We start from the raw sequence: 20,481 nt of genomic DNA, 5'->3' as shown, positions 1-20,481 counted from the left end.
TAGTGGTTTTTGGTGGACTGGTGGTTTTAGATGGACTGGCGGTCTCAGGTGGACTGGTTGTTGTTGGTGGACTGGAGGATTTCGATGGACTGGTGTTTGTTGGTGGACTTGTGGTTTAGGTAGACTGGTGGTCTCGGGTGGACTGGTGGTCTCAGGTGGACTGGTGGATTTAGGTGGACTGGCGGTCTCAGGTGGACTGGTGTTCTCAGGTGGACTGGTGGTCTCGGGTGGACTGGTGGATTTTGGTGGACCGGTGGTTTTAGGTGGACTTCCTCTTGTTGGTGGACTGGTGGTGTTTCGTGGACTGATGGTTTTTGGTGGACTGGTGGTTTTAGGTGGACTGGTGGTTGTTGGTGGACCGGTGGTTTTTGGTGAACCGGTGGTTTTATGTAGACGGGTGGTTTTTGGTGGACTGGTGGTTTTTGGTTGGCTTGTGGTTGTTGGTGGACTTGTCGTCTCGGGTGGACTGGTGGTTTTACGTCGACTGGTGTTCTCGGGTGGACTGGTGGTCTCAGGTGGACTGGTGGTTTTTGGTGGATCGGTGCTTTTAGGTGGACTGGTGGTTGTTGGTAGACTTGTGGTTTTAGGTGGACTGGTGGTATTAGGTGGACTGGTGGTCTCAGGTGGACTGGCGGTTTTTGTTGGACTTCTGGTTGTTGGTGGACTGGTGATTTTTGGTGGACTGGTGGTTGTTGGTGGACCGATGTTTTTTGGTGGACTTCTGGTTGTTGGTGGACTGGTGGTTTTAGGTGGACTGGTGGGTTTTTTTGGACTGGTGGTTGTTGGTGGACTGGTGGTCTCAGGTGGACTGTTGGTTTTAGGTGGACCTGTGGTCTCGGGTGGACTGGTGGTTTTTGGTGGACTGGTGGTTTTAGGTTGACTGGTGGTTTTTGGTGGACTGGAGGATTTACGTGGACTGGTGGTTGTTGTTGGACTGGTGGTTTTAGGTAGACTGGTGGTCTCGGGTGGACTGGTGGTCTCAGGTGAACTGGTGGTTTCAGGTGGCCTGGTGGTCTCGGGTGAACTGGTGGTCTCAGCTGGACTGGTGGTTTTAGGAAGACTGGTGGTCTCAGGTGGACTGGTGGTTTTAGGAAGACTGGTGGTCTCAGGTGGACTGGTGGTTTTAGGAAGACTGGTGGGCTCGGGTGGACTGGTGGTCTCAGGTGGAATGGTGGTTTCAGGTGGACTGGTGGTTTCATGTATACTGGTGGTCTCGCGTGGACTGGTGTTATTGGGTTGGACTGGTGGTTTCACGTGGACTGGTGGTTTATGGTGGACTGGTTGTTTTAGGTGGACTGGTGGTCTCAGGTGGACTGGTAGTTGTTGGTAGACTGGTGGTTTTAGGTGGACTTCTGGTTGTTGGTGGACTGGTGGTTTTTGGTGGAATGGTGGTCTCAGGTGGACTGGTGGTCTCGGTTGGAGTGGTGGTCTCAGGTGGACTTGTGGTTTTAGTTGGACTAGTGGTCTCAGGTGGACTGGTAGTTGTTGGTGGACCGGTGGTTTTAGGTGGACTTCTGGTTGTTGGTGGACTGGTGGTTTTTGGTGGACTGGTGGTCTCAGGTGGACTGGTGGTTTTATGTGAATGGTGGTCTCAGGTGGATTGGTTTTTGTTGGTGGACTGGTGGTCTCGGTTGGACTGGTGGTCTCAGGTGGACTGGTGGTTTTAGTTGGACTAGTGGTGTCAGGTGGACTGGTGGTTGTTGGTGGACCGGTACTTTTAGGTGGACTGGTGGTTTTAGGTGGACTGGTGGTTTTTGGTGGACTGGTTGCTTTTGTTGGACTTCTGATTGTTGGTGGACTGGTGATTTTTCGTGGACTGGTGGTCTCAGTTGGACTGGTGGATTCAGGTGGACTGGTGGTTTCAGGATGACTGGTGGTTTTAGGTAGACTGGTGGTCTCGGGTGGACTGGTAGTTTCAGGTGGACTGGTTTTCTTGGGTGGAGTGGAGGTTTTAGGGAGACTGGTGGTCTCGGGTCGACAGGGGGTCTCAGGTGGACTTGTGGTTTTAGTTGGACTAGTGGTCTCAGGTGGACTGGTAGTTGTTGGTGGACCGGTGGTTTTAGGTGGACTTCTGATTGTTGGTGGACTGCTGGTTTTTGGTGGACTGGTGGTTGTTGGTGGACTGGTGGTTTTATGTGGACTGGTGGTCTCAGGTGGACTGGTTGTTGTTGGTGAACTGGTTGACTCGGTTGGACTGGTGGTCTCAGGTGGACTGGTGGTTTTAGTTGGACTAGTAGTCTAATTTGGAGTTTTGGTTTTAGGTGGACTGGTGGTATTAGGTGGACTGGTGGTCTCAGGTGGACTGGTGGTTGTTGGTGGACTGGTGGTTTTAGGTGGACTGGCGGTTTTTGGTGGACTGGTTGTTTTTGTTGGACTTCTGATTGTTGGTGGACTGGTGATTTTTGGTGGACTGGTGGTCTCAGGTGGACTGATGGTTGTTGGTGGACCGGTGGTCTCAGGTGGACTGGTGGTTTTTGGTGGACTTCTGGTTGTTGGTGGACTGGTGGTCTCAGGTGGACTGGTAGTTGTTGGTGGACCGGTGGTTTTAGGTGGACTTCTGGTTGTTGGTGGACTGGTGGTTTTTGGTGACTGGTGGTCTCAGGTGGACTGGTGGTTTCAGGTGGACTGGTGGTTTATTGTGGACTGGTGGTTTTAGGTGGACTGATGGTTTCGGGTGGACTGGTGATTTTTGGTGGACTAGTGGTTTTAGGTAGACTGGTGGTCTCGGATGGAATGGTCGTGTTAAGTGGACTGGTGGTGTCAGGTGGACTGGTGGTTTCAGGTGGACAGGTGGTCTCAGGTGGACTGGTGGTTTCAGGTGGACTGGTGGTTGTTGGTGGACTGGTGGTTTTAGGCAGACTGGTGGTTTCGGGTGGACTGGTGGTGTAAGGTGGACTGGTGGTTTTTGGTGGACTGGTGGTTTTAGGTGGACTGGTGGTCTCAGGTAGACTGGTGGTTTCGGGTGGACAGGTGGTATAAGGTAGACTGGTGGTCTCGGGTGGACTAGTGGTTTTTGGTGGACTGGTGGTTTTAGATGGACTGGCGGTCTCAGGTGGACTGGTTGTTGTTGGTGGACTGTTGGTCTCGGGTGGACTGGTGGTTTTTGGTGGGTTTGTGGTCTTTGGTGGACTGCTGGTTTTTGGTGGACTGCTGGTTTTTGGTGGACTGGTGCTCTCAGGTTAACTGGTGGTCTCAGGTGGACAGATGGTTTTAGGTGGAATGGTGGTTGTTGGTGGACTGGTGGTTTTAGGGGGACTGGTGGTGTCGAGTGGACTGGTGGTCTCAGGTGATTGGTGGTTTTAGGAAGACTGGTGGGCTCGGGTGGACTGGTGGTCTCAGGTGGAATGGTGGTTTCAGGTGGACTGGTGGTTTCATGTATACTGGTGGTCTCGCGTGGACTGGTGTTATTGGGTTGGACTGGTGGTCTCAGGTGGACTGGTAGTTGTTGGTAGACTGGTGGTTTTAGGTGGACTTCTGGTTGTTGGTGGACTGGTGGTTTTTGGTGGAATGGTGGTCTCAGGTGGACTGGTGGTCTCGGTTGGAGTGGTGGTCTCAGGTGGACTTGTGGTTTTAGTTGGACTAGTGGTCTCAGGTGGACTGGTAGTTGTTGGTGGACCGGTGGTTTTAGGTGGACTTCTGGTTGTTGGTGGACTGGTGGTTTTTGGTGGACTGGTGGTCTCAGGTGGACTGGTGGTTTTATGTGGACTGGTGGTCTCAGGTGGATTGGTTTTTGTTGGTGGACTGGTGGTCTCGGTTGGACTGGTGGTCTCAGGTGGACTGGTGGTTTTAGTTGGACTAGTGGTGTCAGGTGGACTGGTGGTTGTTGGTGGACCGGTACTTTTAGGTGGACTGGTGGGTTTAGGTGGACTGGTGGTTTTTGGTGGACTGGTTGCTTTTGTTGGACTTCTGATTGTTGGTGGACTGGTGATTTTTCGTGGACTGGTGGTCTCAGTTGGACTGGTGGATTCAGGTGGACTGGTGGTTTCAGGATGACTGGTGGTTTTAGGTAGACTGGTGGTCTCGGGTGGACTGGTAGTTTCAGGTGGACTGGTTTTCTTTGGTGGAGTGGAGGTTTTAGGGAGACTGGTGGTCTCGGGTCGACAGGGGGTCTCAGGTGGATTGGTGGCCTCAGGTGGATTGGTGGTCTCGGTTGGACTGGTGGTCTCAGGTGGACTTGTGGTTTTAGTTGGACTAGTGGTCTCAGGTGGACTGGTAGTTGTTGGTGGACCGGTGGTTTTAGGTGGACTTCTGATTGTTGGTGGACTGCTGGTTTTTGGTGGACTGGTGGTTGTTGGTGGACTGGTGGTTTTATGTGGACTGGTGGTCTCAGGTGGACTGGTTGTTGTTGGTGAACTGGTTGACTCGGTTGGACTGGTGGTCTCAGGTGGACTGGTGGTTTTAGTTGGACTAGTAGTCTAATTTGGAGTTTTGGTTTTAGGTGGACTGGTGGTATTAGGTGGACTGGTGGTCTCAGGTGGACTGGTGGTTGTTGGTGGACTGGTGGTTTTAGGTGGACTGGCGGTTTTTGGTGGACTGGTTGTTTTTGTTGGACTTCTGATTGTTGGTGGACTGGTGATTTTTGGTGGACTGGTGGTCTCAGGTGGACTGATGGTTGTTGGTGGACCGGTGGTATTAGGTGGACTGGTGGTTTTTGGTGGACTCTTGGTTGTTGGTGGACTGGTGGTCTCAGGTGGACTGGTAGTTGTTGGTGGACCGGTGGTTTTAGGTGGACTTCTGGTTGTTGGTGGACTGGTGGTTTTTGGTGGACTGGTGGTCTCAGGTGGACTGGTGGTTTCAGGTGGACTGGTGGTTTATTGTGGACTGGTGGTTTTAGGTGGACTGATGGTTTCGGGTGGACTGGTGATTTTTGGTGGACTAGTGGTTTTAGGTAGACTGGTGGTCTCGGATGGAATGGTCGTGTTAAGTGGACTGGTGGTGTCAGGTGGACTGGTGGTTTCAGGTGGACAGGTGGTCTCAGGTGGACTGGTGGTTTCAGGTGGACTGGTGGTTGTTGGTGGACTGGTGGTTTTAGGCAGACTGGTGGTTTCGGGTGGACTGGTGGTGTAAGGTGGACTGGTGGTTTTTGGTGGACTGGTGGTTTTAGGTGGACTGGTGGTCTCAGGTAGACTGGTGGTTTCGGGTGGACAGGTGGTATAAGGTAGACTGGTGGTCTCGGGTGGACTAGTGGTTTTTGGTGGACTGGTGGTTTTAGATGGACTGGCGGTCTCAGGTGGACTGGTTGTTGTTGGTGGACTGGAGGATTTCGATGGACTGGTGTTTGTTGGTGGACTTGTGGTTTAGGTGGACTGGTGGTCTCAGGTGGACTGGTGGATTTAGGTGGACTGGCGGTCTCAGGTGGACTGGTGTTCTCAGGTGGACTGGTGGTCTCGGGTGGACTGGTGGTTTTTGGTGGACCGGTGGTTTTAGGTGGACTTCCTCTTGTTGGTGGACTGGTGGTGTTTCGTGGACTGATGGTTTTTGGTGGACTGGTGGTTTTAGGTGGACTGGTGGTTGTTGGTGGACCGGTGGTTTTTGGTGAACCGGTGGTTTTATGTAGACGGGTGGTTTTTGGTGGACTGGTGGTTTTTGGTTGGCTTGTGGTTGTTGGTGGACTTGTCGTCTCGGGTGGACTGGTGGTTTTACGTCGACTGGTGTTCTCGGGTGGACTGGTGGTCTCAGGTGGACTGGTGGTTTTTGGTGGATCGGTGCTTTTAGGTGGACTGGTGGTTGTTGGTAGACTTGTGGTTTTAGGTGGACTGGTGGTATTAGGTGGACTGGTGGTCTCAGGTGGACTGGCGGTTTTTGTTGGACTTCTGGTTTTTGGTGGACTGGTGATTTTTGGTGGACTGGTGGTTGTTGGTGGACCGATGTTTTTTGGTGGACTTCTGGTTGTTGGTGGACTGGTGGTTTTAGGTGGACTGGTGGGTTTTTTTGGACTGGTGGTTGTTGGTGGAGTGGTGGTCTCAGGTGGACTGTTGGTTTTAGGTGGACCTGTGGTCTCGGGTGGACTGGTGGTCTCAGGTGGACTGGTGGTTGTCGGTGGACTGGTAGTTTTTGGTGGACTGGTGGTTTTTGTTGGACTTCTGGTTGTTGGTGGACTGGTGATTTTTGGTGGACTGGTGGTTGTTGGTGGACCGGTGGTTTTTGGTGGACTTCTGGTTGTTGGTGGACTGGTAGTTTTTGGTGGACTGGTGGTTTTTGGTGGACTGTTGGTTTTAGGTGGACTGGTGGTTTTTGGTGGACTGGTGGTTTTAGGTAGACTGGTGGTCTCGGGTGGACTGGTAGTTTCAGGTGGACTGGTTTTCTTGGGTGGAGTGGAGGTTTTAGGGAGACTGGTGGTCTCGGGTCGACAGGGGGTCTCAGGTGGATTGGTGGCCTCAGGTGGATTGGTGGTCTCGGTTGGACTGGTGGTCTCAGGTGGACTTGTGGTTTTAGTTGGACTAGTGGTCTCAGGTGGACTGGTAGTTGTTGGTGGACCGGTGGTTTTAGGTGGACTTCTGATTGTTGGTGGACTGCTGGTTTTTGGTGGACTGGTGGTTGTTGGTGGACTGGTGGTTTTATGTGGACTGGTGGTCTCAGGTGGACTGGTTGTTGTTGGTGAACTGGTTGACTCGGTTGGACTGGTGGTCTCAGGTGGACTGGTGGTTTTAGTTGGACTAGTAGTCTAATTTGGAGTTTTGGTTTTAGGTGGACTGGTGGTATTAGGTGGACTGGTGGTCTCAGGTGGACTGGTGGTTGTTGGTGGACTGGTGGTTTTAGGTGGACTGGCGGTTTTTGGTGGACTGGTTGTTTTTGTTGGACTTCTGATTGTTGGTGGACTGGTGATTTTTGGTGGACTGGTGGTCTCAGGTGGACTGATGGTTGTTGGTGGACCGGTGGTATTAGGTGGACTGGTGGTTTTTGGTGGACTCTTGGTTGTTGGTGGACTGGTGGTCTCAGGTGGACTGGTAGTTGTTGGTGGACCGGTGGTTTTAGGTGGACTTCTGGTTGTTGGTGGACTGGTGGTTTTTAGTGGACTGGTGGTCTCAGGTGGACTGGTGGTTTCAGGTGGACTGGTGGTTTATTGTGGACTGGTGGTTTTAGGTGGACTGATGGTTTCGGGTGGACTGGTGATTTTTGGTGGACTAGTGGTTTTAGGTAGACTGGTGGTCTCGGATGGAATGGTCGTGTTAAGTGGACTGGTGGTGTCAGGTGGACTGGTGGTTTCAGGTGGACAGGTGGTCTCAGGTGGACTGGTGGTTTCAGGTGGACTGGTGGTTGTTGGTGGACTGGTGGTTTTAGGCAGACTGGTGGTTTCGGGTGGACTGGTGGTGTAAGGTGGACTGGTGGTTTTTGGTGGACTGGTGGTTTTAGGTGGACTGGTGGTCTCAGGTAGACTGGTGGTTTCGGGTGGACAGGTGGTATAAGGTAGACTGGTGGTCTCGGGTGGACTAGTGGTTTTTGGTGGACTGGTGGTTTTAGATGGACTGGCGGTCTCAGGTGGACTGGTTGTTGTTGGTGGACTGGAGGATTTCGATGGACTGGTGTTTGTTGGTGGACTTGTGGTTTAGGTAGACTGGTGGTCTCGGGTGGACTGGTGGTCTCAGGTGGACTGGTGGATTTAGGTGGACTGGCGGTCTCAGGTGGACTGGTGTTCTCAGGTGGACTGGTGGTCTCGGGTGGACTGGTGGTTTTTGGTGGACCGGTGGTTTTAGGTGGACTTCCTCTTGTTGGTGGACTGGTGGTGTTTCGTGGACTGATGGTTTTTGGTGGACTGGTGGTTTTAGGTGGACTGGTGGTTGTTGGTGGACCGGTGGTTTTTGGTGAACCGGTGGTTTTATGTAGACGGGTGGTTTTTGGTGGACTGGTGGTTTTTGGTTGGCTTGTGGTTGTTGGTGGACTTGTCGTCTCGGGTGGACTGGTGGTTTTACGTCGACTGGTGTTCTCGGGTGGACTGGTGGTCTCAGGTGGACTGGTGGTTTTTGGTGGATCGGTGCTTTTAGGTGGACTGGTGGTTGTTGGTAGACTTGTGGTTTTAGGTGGACTGGTGGTATTAGGTGGACTGGTGGTCTCAGGTGGACTGGCGGTTTTTGTTGGACTGGCGGTTTTTGTTGGACTTCTGGTTGTTGGTGGACTGGTGATTTTTGGTGGACTGGTGGTTGTTGGTGGACCGATGTTTTTTGGTGGACTTCTGGTTGTTGGTGGACTGGTGGTTTTAGGTGGACTGGTGGGTTTTTTTGGACTGGTGGTTGTTGGTGGAGTGGTGGTCTCAGGTGGACTGTTGGTTTTAGGTGGACCTGTGGTCTCGGGTGGACTGGTGGTCTCAGGTGGACTGGTGGTTGTCGGTGGACTGGTAGTTTTTGGTGGACTGGTGGTTTTTGTTGGACTTCTGGTTGTTGGTGGACTGGTGATTTTTGGTGGACTGGTGGTTGTTGGTGGACCGGTGGTTTTTGGTGGACTTCTGGTTGTAGGTGGACTGGTAGTTTTTGGTGGACCGGTGGTTTTAGGTGGACTTCTGGTTGTTGGTGGACTGGTGGTTTTTGGTGGACTGGTGGTCTCAGGTGGACTGGTGGTTTTATGTGGACTGGTGGTCTCAGGTGGATTGGTTTTTGTTGGTGGACTGGTGGTCTCGGTTGGACTGGTGGTCTCAGGTGGACTGGTGGTTTTAGTTGGACTAGTGGTGTCAGGTGGACTGGTGGTTGTTGGTGGACCGGTACTTTTAGGTGGACTGGTGGTTTTAGGTGGACTGGTGGTTTTTGGTGGACTGGTTGCTTTTGTTGGACTTCTGATTGTTGGTGGACTGGTGATTTTTCGTGGACTGGTGGTCTCAGTTGGACTGGTGGATTCAGGTGGACTGGTGGTTTCAGGATGACTGGTGGTTTTAGGTAGACTGGTGGTCTCGGGTGGACTGGTAGTTTCAGGTGGACTGGTTTTCTTGGGTGGAGTGGAGGTTTTAGGGAGACTGGTGGTCTCGGGTCGACAGGGGGTCTCAGGTGGATTGGTGACCTCAGGTGGATTGGTGGTCTCGGTTGGACTGGTGGTCTCAGGTGGACTTGTGGTTTTAGTTGGACTAGTGGTCTCAGGTGGACTGGTAGTTGTTGGTGGACCGGTGGTTTTAGGTGGACTTCTGATTGTTGGTGGACTGCTGGTTTTTGGTGGACTGGTGGTTGTTGGTGGACTGGTGGTTTTATGTGGACTGGTGGTCTCAGGTGGACTGGTTGTTGTTGGTGAACTGGTTGACTCGGTTGGACTGGTGGTCTCAGGTGGACTGGTGGTTTTAGTTGGACTAGTAGTCTAATTTGGAGTTTTGGTTTTAGGTGGACTGGTGGTATTAGGTGGACTGGTGGTCTCAGGTGGACTGGTGGTTGTTGGTGGACTGGTGGTTTTAGGTGGACTGGCGGTTTTTGGTGGACTGGTTGTTTTTGTTGGACTTCTGATTGTTGGTGGACTGGTGATTTTTGTTGGACTGGTGGTCTCAGGTGGACTGATGGTTGTTGGTGGACCGGTGGTATTAGGTGGACTGGTGGTTTTTGGTGGACTTCTGGTTGTTGGTGGACTGGTGGTCTCAGGTGGACTGGTAGTTGTTGGTGGACCGGTGGTTTTAGGTGGACTTCTGGTTGTTGGTGGACTGGTGGTTTTTGGTGGACTGGTGGTCTCAGGTGGACTGGTGGTCTCAGGTGGACTGGTGGTTTATTGTGGACTGGTGGTTTATTGTGGACTGGTGGTTTTAGGTGGACTGATGGTTTCGGGTGGACTGGTGATTTTTGGTGGACTAGTGGTTTTAGGTAGACTGGTGGTCTCGGATGGAATGGTCGTGTTAAGTGGACTGGTGGTGTCAGGTGGACTGGTGGTTTCAGGTGGACAGGTGGTCTCAGGTGGACTGGTGGTTTCAGGTGGACTGGTGGTTGTTGGTGGACTGGTGGTTTTAGGCAGACTGGTGGTTTTGGGTGGACTGGTGGTGTAAGGTGGACTGGTGGTTTTTGGTGGACTGGTGGTTTTAGGTGGACTGGTGGTCTCAGGTAGACTGGTGGTTTCGGGTGGACAGGTGGTATAAGGTAGACTGGTGGTCTCGGGTGGACTAGTGGTTTTTGGTGGACTGGTGGTTTTAGATGGACTGGCGGTCTCAGGTGGACTGGTTGTTGTTGGTGGACTGGAGGATTTCGATGGACTGGTGTTTGTTGGTGGACTTGTGGTTTAGGTAGACTGGTGGTCTCGGGTGGACTGGTGGTCTCAGGTGGACTGGTGGATTTAGGTGGACTGGCGGTCTCAGGTGGACTGGTGTTCTCAGGTGGACTGGTGGTCTCGGGTGGACTGGTGGTTTTTGGTGGACCGGTGGTTTTAGGTGGACTTCCTCTTGTTGGTGGACTGGTGGTGTTTCGTGGACTGATGGTTTTTGGTGGACTGGTGGTTTTAGGTGGACTGGTGGTTGTTGGTGGACCGGTGGTTTTTGGTGAACCGGTGGTTTTATGTAGACGGGTGGTTTTTGGTGGACTGGTGGTTTTTGGTTGGCTTGTGGTTGTTGGTGGACTTGTCGTCTCGGGTGGACTGGTGGTTTTACGTCGACTGGTGTTCTCGGGTGGACTGGTGGTCTCAGGTGGACTGGTGGTTTTTGGTGGATCGGTGCTTTTAGGTGGACTGGTGGTTGTTGGTAGACTTGTGGTTTTAGGTGGACTGGTGGTATTAGGTGGACTGGTGGTCTCAGGTGGACTGGCGGTTTTTGTTGGACTTCTGGTTGTTGGTGGACTGGTGATTTTTGGTGGACTGGTGGTTGTTGGTGGACCGATGTTTTTTGGTGGACTTCTGGTTGTTGGTGGACTGGTGGTTTTAGGTGGACTGGTGGGTTTTTTTGGACTGGTGGTTGTTGGTGGAGTGGTGGTCTCAGGTGGACTGTTGGTTTTAGGTGGACCTGTGGTCTCGGGTGGACTGGTGGTCTCAGGTGGACTGGTGGTTGTCGGTGGACTGGTAGTTTTTGGTGGACTGGTGGTTTTTGTTGGACTTCTGGTTGTTGGTGGACTGGTGATTTTTGGTGGACTGGTGGTTGTTGGTGGACCGGTGGTTTTTGGTGGACTGTTGGTTTTAGGTGGACTGGTGGTTTTTGGTGGACTGGTGGTTTTAGGTGGACTGGTGGTCTCAGGTGGACTGGTGGTTTTAGGTGGACTGGTGGTTTTTGGTGGACTGGTGGTTTTAGGTGGAGTGGTGGTGTCAAGTGGACTGGTGGACTGGTGGTTTTAGGTAGACCTGTGGTCTCGGGTGGACTGGTGGTCTCAGGTGGACTGATGGTTGTTGGTGGACTGGAGGTCTTAGGTGGACTAGTGGTTGTTGGTGGACTGGTGGTTTTAGGTGGACTGGTGGTCTCAGGTGGACTGGTTGTTGTTGGTGGACTGTTGGTCTCGGGTGGACTGGTGGTATCAGGTAGAGCGGTGGTCTCGGCTGGATTGGTGGTCTCAGGTGGACTGGTGGTTTTTGGTGGGTTTGTGGTCTTTGGTGGACTGGTGCTCTCAGGTTAACTGGTGGTCTCAGGTGGACAGATGGTTTTAGGTGGAATGGTGGTTGTTGGTGGACTGGTGGTTTTAGGGGGACTGGTGGTGTCGAGTGGACTGGTGGTCTCAGGTGATTGGTGGTCTCGGGTGGATTTGTGGTGTCAGGTGGACTGGTGGTCTCAGGTGGATTGGTGGTTTTTGGTTGACTAGTGGTTGTCTGTGACTTGTCGTCTCGGATGGACTGGTGGTTTTTGGTTGAGTGGTGGTTGTTGGTAGACTTGTCGTCTCGGGTGGACTGGTGGTTTTAGGTCGCTTGGTGTTCTCACGTGGACTGGTGGTCTCAGGTGGACTGGTGGTTTTAGGTGGACTGGTGGTCTCAGGTGGACAGGTGGTTTTTTTGTTGACTTGTGGTTGTTGGTGGACTTGTCGTCTCGGGTGGACTGGTGGTCTCAGGTGGACTGGTGGTCTTGGGTGGACTGGTGGTCTTAGGTAGACTGGTGGTCTCAGTTGGACTGGTGGTTTCAGGTGGACTGGTGGTCTTAGGTAGACTGGTGGTCTCGGGTGGACTGGTGGTTTTTGGTGGACTGGTGATTTCAGGTAGACTGGTGGTCTCGGGTGAACTGGTGGTGTCGGGTGGACTGGTGGTTTTAGGAAGACTGGTGGTCTCAGGTGGACTGGTGGTTTTAGGTGGACTGGTGGTCTCAGGTGGACTGGTGGTTTTTTTGTTGACTTGTGGTTGTTGGTGGACTTGTCGTCTCGGGTGGACTGGTGGTCTCAGGTGGACTGGTGGTCTTGGGTGGACTGGTGGTCTTAGGTAGACTGGTGGTCTCAGTTGGACTGGTGGTTTCAGGTGGACTGGTGGTTTTAGGTAGACTGGTGGTCTCGGGTGGACTGGTGGTCTCAGGTGAACTGGTGATTTCAGGTGGACTGGTGGTCTCGGGTGAACTGGTGGTGTCGGGTGGACTGGTGGTTTTAGGAAGACTGGTGATCTCAGGTGGACTGGTGGTTTTAGGAAGACTGGTGGTCTCAGGTGGACTGGTGGTTTTAGGAAGACTGGTGGGCTCGGGTGGACTGGTGGTCTCAGGTGGAATGGTGGTTTCAGGTGGACTGGTGGTTTCATGTATACTGGTGGTCTCGCGTGGACTGGTGTTATTGGGTTGGACTGGTGGTTTCACGTGGACTAGTGGTTTATGGTGGACTGGTTGTTTTAGGTGGACTGGTGGTCTCAGGTGGACTGGTAGTTGTTGGTAGACTGGTGGTTTTAGGTGGACTTCTGGTTGTTGGTGGACTGGTGGTTTTTGGTGGAATGGTGGTCTCAGGTGGACTGGTGGTCTCGGTTGGAGTGGTGGTCTCAGGTGGACTTGTGGTTTTAGTTGGACTAGTGGTCTCAGGTGGACTGGTAGTTGTTGGTGGACCGGTGGTTTTAGGTGGACTTCTGGTTGTTGGTGGACTGGTGGTTTTTGGTGGACTGGTGGTCTCAGGTGGACTGGTGGTTTTATGCGGACTGGTGGTCTCAGGTGGATTGGTTTTTGTTGGTGGACTGGTGGTCTCGGTTGGACTGGTGGTCTCAGGTGGACTGGTGGTTTTAGTTGGACTAGTGGTCTCAGGTGGACTGGTGGTTGTTGGTGGACCGGTACTTTTAGGTGGACTGGTGGTTTTAGGTGGACTGGTGGTTTTTGGTGGACTGGTTGCTTTTGTTGGACTTCTGATTGTTGGTGGACTGGTGATTTTTCGTGGACTGGTGGTCTCAGTTGGACTGGTGGATTCAGGTGGACTGGTGGTTTCAGGATGACTGGTGGTTTTAGGTAGACTGGTGGTCTCGGGTGGACTGGTAGTTTCAGGTGGACTGGTTTTCTTGGGTGGAGTGGAGGTTTTAGGGAGACTGGTGGTCTCGGGTCGACAGGGGGTCTCAGGTGGATTGGTGGTCTCAGGTGGATTGGTGGTCTCGGTTGGACTGGTGGTCTCAGGTGGACTTGTGGTTTTAGTTGGACTAGTGGTTTCAGGTGGACTGGTAGTTGTTGGTGGACCGGTGGTTTTAGGTGGACTTCTGGTTGTTGGTGGACTGCTGGTTTTTGGTGGACTGGTGGTTGTTGGTGGACTGGTGGTTTTATGTGGACTGGTGGTCTCAGGTGGACTGGTTGTTGTTGGTGAACTGGTTGACTCGGTTGGACTGGTGGTCTCAGGTGGACTGGTGGTTTTAGTTGGACTAGTAGTCTAATTTGGAGTTTTGGTTTTAGGTGGACTGGTGGTATTAGGTGGACTGGTGGTCTCAGGTGGACTGGTGGTTGTTGGTGGACTGGTGGTTTTAGGTGGACTGGCGGTTTTTGGTGGACTGGTTGTTTTTGTTGGACTTCTGATTGTTGGTGGACTGGTGATTTTTGGTGGACTGGTGGTCTCAGGTGGACTGATGGTTGTTGGTGGACCGGTGGTATTAGGTGGACTGGTGGTTTTTGGTGGACTTCTGGTTGTTGGTGGACTGGTGGTCTCAGGTGGACTGGTAGTTGTTGGTGGACCGGTGGTTTTAGGTGGACTTCTGGTTGTTGGTGGACTGGTGGTTTTTGGTGGACTGGTGGTCTCAGGTGGACCGGTGGTTTTAGGTGGACTTCTGGTTGTTGGTGGACTGTTGGTTTTTGGCGGACTGGTGGTCTCAGGTGGACTGGTGGTTTCAGGTGGACTGGTGGTTTATTGTGGACTGGTGGTTTTAGGTGGACTGATGGTTTCGGGTGGACTGGTGATTTTTGGTGGACTAGTGGTTTTAGGTAGACTGGTGGTCTCAGGTGGACTGATGGTTGTTGGTGGACCGGTGGTATTAGGTGGACTGGTGGTTTTTGGTGGACTTCTGGTTGTTGGTGGACTGGTGGTCTCAGGTGGACTGGTAGTTGTTGGTGGACCGGTGGTTTTAGGTGGACTTCTGGTTGTTGGTGGACTGGTGGTTTTTGGTGGACTGGTGGTCTCAGGTGGACTGGTGGTTTCAGGTGGACTGGTGGTTTATTGTGGACTGGTGGTTTTAGGTGGACTGATGGTTTCGGGTGGACTGGTGATTTTTGGTGGACTAGTGGTTTTAGGTAGACTGGTGGTCTCGGATGGAATGGTCGTGTTAAGTGGACTGGTGGTTTCAGGTGGACTGGTGGTTGTTGGTGGACTGGTGGTTTTAGGCAGACTGGTGGTTTCGGGTGGACTGGTGGTGTAAGGTGGACTGGTGGTTTTTGGTGGACTGGTGGTTTTAGGTGGACTGGTGGTCTCAGGTAGACTGGTGGTTTCGGGTGGACAGGTGGTATAAGGTAGACTGGTGGTCTCGGGTGGACTAGTGGTTTTTGGTGGACTGGTGGTTTTAGATGGACTGGCGGTCTCAGGTGGACTGGTTGTTGTTGGTGGACTGGAGGATTTCGATGGACTGGTGTTTGTTGGTGGACTTGTGGTTTAGGTAGACTGGTGGTCTCGGGTGGACTGGTGGTCTCAGGTGGACTGGTGGATTTAGGTGGACTGGCGGTCTCAGGTGGACTGGTGTTCTCAGGTGGACTGGTGGTCTCGGGTGGACTGGTGGTTTTTGGTGGACCGGTGGTTTTAGGTGGACTTCCTCTTGTTGGTGGACTGGTGGTGTTTCGTGGACTGATGGTTTTTGGTGGACTGGTGGTTTTAGGTGGACTGGTGGTTGTTGGTGGACCGGTGGTTTTTGGTGAACCGGTGGTTTTATGTAGACGGGTGGTTTTTGGTGGACTGGTGGTTTTTGGTTGGCTTGTGGTTGTTGGTGGACCGGTGGTTTTTGGTGAACCGGTGGTTTTATGTAGACGGGTGGTTTTTGGTGGACTGGTGGTTTTTGGTTGGCTTGTGGTCGTTTCGGGTGGACTGGTGGTTTTACGTCGACTGGTGTTCTCGGGTGGACTGGTGGTCTCAGGTGGACTGGTGGTTTTTGGTGGATCGGTGCTTTTAGGTGGACTGGTGGTTGTTGGTAGACTGGTGGTTTTTGGTGGACTTCTGGTTGTTGGTGGACTGGTGGTCTTGGGTGGACTGGTGGTCTCGGGTGGACTGGTGGTCTCAGGTGGACTGGTGGTTTTAGGTGGACTGGTGGTCTCAGGTGGACTGGTGGTTGTTGGTGGACCGGTGGTATTAGATGGACTGGTGGTTTTTGGTGGACTTCCAGGTTGTTGGTGGACTGGTGGTTTTTGGTGGACTGGTGGTCTCAGGTGGACTGGTGGTTGTTGGTGGACTGGTTGTTGTTGGTGGACTGGTGGTCTCGGTTGGACTGGTGGTCTCAGGTGGACTGGTGGTTTTAGTTGGACTAGTGGTCTCGGGTGGACTAGTGGTCTCGGGTGGACTGGTGGTCTCAGGTGGACTGGTGGATTTAGGTGGACTGGCGGTCTTAGGTGGACTGGTGGTTTTAGTTGGACTAGTGGTCTCGGGTGGACTAGTGGTCTCAGGTGGACTGGTGGTTTTTGGTGGACCGGTGGTTTTAGGTGGACTTCCTCTTGTTGGTGGACTGGTGGTTTTTGGTGGACTGGTGGTCTCAGGTGGACTGGTTGTTGTTGGTGGACTGGTGGTCTCGGTTGGACTGGTGGTCTCAGGTGGACTGGTGGTTTTAGTTGGACTAGTGGTCTCAGGTGGACTTGTGGTTTTAGGTGGACTGGTGGTATTAGGTGGACTGGTGGTCTCAGGTGGAGTGGCGGTTTTTGTTGGACTTCTGGTTGTTGGTGGACTGGTGATTTTTGGTGGACTGGTGGTTGTTGGTGGACCGATGTTTTTTGGTGGACTTCTGGTTGTTGGTGGACTGGTGGTTTTAGGTGGACTGGTGGGTTTTTTTGGACTGGTGGTTGTTGGTGGAGTGGTGGTCTCAGGTGGACTGTTGGTTTTAGGTGGACCTGTGGTCTCGGGTGGACTGGTGGTCTCAGGTGGACTGGTGGTTGTCGTTGGACTGGTAGTTTTTGGTGGACTGGTGGTTGTTGGTGGACCGGTGGTTTTTGGTGGACTTCTGGTTGTTGGTGGACTGGTAGTTTTTGGTGGACTGGTGCTCTCAGGTTAACTGGTGGTCTCAGGTGGACAGATGGTTTTAGGTGGAATGGTGGTTGTTGGTGGACTGGTGGTTTTAGGGGGACTGGTGGTGTCGAGTGGACTGGTGGTCTCAGGTGATTGGTGGTCTCGGGTGGATTTGTGGTGTCAGGTGGACTGGTGGTCTCAGGTGGACTGGTGGTTTTTGGTTGAGTGGTGGTTGTTGGTAGACTTGTCGTCTCGGGTGGACTGGTGGTTTTAGGTCGACTGGTGTTCTCACGTGGACTGGTGGTCTCAGGTGGACTGGTGGTTTTAGGTGGACTGGTGGTCTCAGGTGGACTGGTGGTTTTTTTGTTGACTTGTGGTTGTTGGTGGACTTGTCGTCTCGGGTGGACTGGTGGTCTCAGGTGGACTGGTGGTTTTAGGTGGACTGGTGGTCTCAGGTGGACTGGTGGTCTCAGGTGGACTCGTGGTTGTTGGTGGAACGGTGGTATTAGGTGGACTGGTGGTTTTTGGTGGACTGGTGGTTTTTGTGGACTTCTGGTTGTTGGTGGACGGGTTGTTTTTGGTGGACTGGTGGTCTCAGGTGGACTGGTGGCTGTAGGTGGACTGGCGGTTTTTGGTGGACTGGTGGTTTTTGTTGGACTTCTGGTTGTTGGTGGACTGGTTATTTTTGGTGGACTGGTGGTCTCAGGTGGAGTCGTGGTTGTTGGTGGAACGGTGGTCTCGGGGGGACTGGTGGTTTCAGGTGGAGTGGTGGTTTTAGTCGGACTGTTGGTATTAGGTGGACTGGCGGTTTTTGTTGGACAAAATATACACACACACACACACACACACACACACACACACACACACACACACACACACACCCCGAAACTGTGCTTTTGTTTTTGTTTCCAGACTTTGCTAAGTTCCGGACTGGAGCACATGCTGGGAACATGTGTGGTACAGAAATAACCCGAGGAGGAGGAGGAGGTGCTGACCTCCTCCAGACCTGCGGACTCCAGCTGACGGTGAGGAAGAGGAGCGTCTTTATCGTGTTTGTGAGCAGAAAGTTAAAAGAAGAGTGGCTGTGTAACCTGATCTCCTGCCGCTCCTGCTCCTCCTAACTGGGACCAGATGGTGAAGCTCGCGCCTCTGACGGGAACTTCAGCGACTTTTCCTCCAGAAAACCTTGGGAGAGGAAGAGGAGGAGGAGGAGGAGGAAGATGAAGCAGTGGGGAAGGCTGTGAAGGCGCTGTGAAGTCACGTGACCTGGTGGAGGCGGACCGCCGACACGGTTCTGCAGAACTTTTCTTGGTTCTGCTTCAGATCTGATCCTCCTCCTCTTCCTCAGCGGCTGACTGATGAAGATGAAGTGAAGATCTTCCTCACATGCGGCGCCTCCTCTTCCTCCTCAGGAGCGTAGGGATACTGCTCCGCCGGCGCGCGTGCTCTGGCCCGCTGCTCGTGCTCGTGCTCGCGCTGCTTTCTCTGTCCTTCCGGACCCTGATGATGAACCGGACCCGGACAGGGATCGGGACCCGGCCGTGGGATGAAGAGACCAGGAGCTTCATCTCGTGCCTGGAGCATCTGCAGAGCCACGCGCAGGTAAGTCTCACCTTTCCGTGCGCGCGAGTCCCATAAACTTTGATCAATAATTCGAATTTTATTGATAGAAAAACACCGAACAAGACCTGTAAACAGGTCCCGGATCCAGACAGAGATCCGGATCAGCACCGACAGAAAACCGGTTATCTTAAACACAAAGAGACAAACAAATAAACAAACAAACATACAAACAAACATATAAACAAACAGATAAACAAACAAATAGACAGATAGAAAGATAAACAAAAAGATAAACAAACAAATAGATAGACAGATAAACAAACAGACAAACAATCAAACAAACAGACAGATAAACAAACAAACAAACAGATAAACACACAAACAGATAGACAAACAGACAGACAAACAAACAAACAAACAGATAAACAGACAGATAAACAAACACAGATAAACAAACTCTAGAGTCCCCAGTGTGAGGCGACATGGATGTTACGTCGTCACGTCTCCGTGTGAGGCGACATGGATGTTACGTCGTCACGTCTCCTTGTGAGTCGACATGGATGTTACGTCGTCACGTCTCCTTGTGAGTCGACATGGATGTTACGTCGTCACGTCTCCGTGTGAGGCGTCATGGATGTTACGTCGACACGTCTCCGTGTGAGGCGTCATGGATGTTACGTCGTCACGTCTCCTTGTCAGTCGACATGGATGTTAGGTCGTCACGTCTCCTTGTCAGTCGACATGGATGTTACGTCGTCACGTCTCCTTGTCAGTCGACATGGATGTTACGTCGTCACGTCTCCTTGTCAGTCGACATGGATGTTACGTCGTCACGTCTCCGTGTTACATCATTACGTTTCCGTGTGAGGCGTCATGGATATTACTTCGTCACGTCTCCATGTGAGGCGTCATGGATGTTACGTCATCACGTGTTCGTGTGAGGCGTCATGGATGTTACGTCGTCACGTCTCCCTGTGAGGCGTCATGGATGTTACGTCATCACGTGTTCGTGTGAGGCGTCATGGATGTTACGTCGTCACGTCTCCGTGTGAGGCGTCATGGATGTTACGTCGTCACGTCTCCGTGTGAGGCGTCATGGATGTTACGTCGTCACGTCTTCGTGTGAGGCGACATGGATATTACGTCGTCACGTCTCCGTGTGAGTCGACATGGATGTTACGTCGTCACGTCTCCGTGTGAGGCGTCATGGATGTTACGTCGTCGCATCTCCATGTGAGGCGACATGGATGTTACGTCATCACGTGTTCGTGTGAGGCGTCATGGATGTTACGTCGTCACATCTCCGTGTGAGGCGTCATGGATGTTACGTCGTCACGTCTCCGTGTGAGGCGTCATGGATGTTACGTCGTCACATCTCCATGTGAGGCGTCATGGATGTTACGTCGTCACGTCTCCGTGTGAGGCGTCATGGATGTTTCGTTATCACGTGTTCGTGTGAGGCGTCATGGATGTTACGTCGTCACGTCTCCTTGTGAGGCGACATGGATGTTAAGTCGTCACGTCTCCTTGTGAGTCGACATGGATGTTACGTCGTCACGTCTCCTTGTGAGTCGACATGGATGTTACGTCGTCACGTCTCCGTGTGAGGCGTCATGGATGTTACGTCGACACGTCTCCGTGTGAGGCGTCATGGATGTTAGTTCGTCACATCTCCTTGTGAGTCGACATGGATGTTACGTCGTCAAATCTCCTTGTGAGGCGACATGGATGTTACATCGTCACGTCTCAGTCTGAGGCCTTATGGATGTTACGTCATCACGTGTTCGTGTGAGGCGTTATGGATGTTACGTCGTCACGTCTCCGTGTGAGGCGTCATGGATGTTACGTCGTCACGTCTCCGTGTGAGGCGTCATGGATGTTACGTCGTCACGTCTTCGTGTGAGGCGACATGGATATTACGTCGTCACGTCTCCGTGTGAGTCGACATGGATGTTACGTCGTCACATCTCCGTGTGAGGCGTCATGGATGTTACGTCGTCGCATCTCCATGTGAGGCGACATGGATGTTACGTCATCACGTGTTCGTGTGAGGCGTCATGGATGTTACGTCGTCACATCTCCGTGTGAGGCGTCATGGATGTTACGTCGTCACGTCTCCTTGTGAGGCGACATGGATGTTACGTCGTCACGTCTCCGTGTGAGGCGTCATGGATGTTACGTCGTCACATCTCCATGTGAGGCGTCATGGATGTTACGTCGTCACGTCTCCGTGTGAGGCGTCATGGATGTTTCGTTATCACGTGTTCGTGTGAGGCGTCATGGATGTTACGTCGTCACGTCTCCTTGTGAGGCGACATGGATGTTAAGTCGTCACGTCTCCTTGTGAGTCGACATGGATGTTACGTCGTCACGTCTCCTTGTGAGTCGACATGGATGTTACGTCGTCACGTCTCCGTGTGAGGCGTCATGGATGTTACGTCGACACGTCTCCGTGTGAGGCGTCATGGATGTTAGGTCGTCACATCTC

General features: G+C 52.5%; 1 protein-coding gene across 1 annotated transcript in view; it reads left to right on the top strand.

The window, feature by feature from the left end:
* Window positions 1-17,554: 17,554 nt before the first annotated feature.
* cped1 (cadherin-like and PC-esterase domain containing 1) overlaps window positions 17,555-20,481 on the top strand; it is a gene marked incomplete at its 3' end in the record, with an annotated part of 91,678 nt that continues 88,751 nt past the window's right edge. Inside the window, exon 1 of the mRNA XM_079263433.1 lies at window positions 17,555-18,032. Coding sequence (XP_079119559.1) covers window positions 17,817-18,032 — 216 coding nt within the window. The 5' untranslated portion in view covers window positions 17,555-17,816. The remainder of the gene's footprint in view (window positions 18,033-20,481) is intronic.

This window comes from Telmatherina bonti (assembly GCF_933228915.1).
Source record: "Telmatherina bonti genome assembly, chromosome: 23".
Taxonomy (NCBI): domain Eukaryota; kingdom Metazoa; phylum Chordata; class Actinopteri; order Atheriniformes; family Telmatherinidae; genus Telmatherina; species Telmatherina bonti.
The sequence above is the reverse complement of the archived record's forward strand: the minus strand, read 5'-3'. Positions and strand labels throughout refer to the sequence as shown.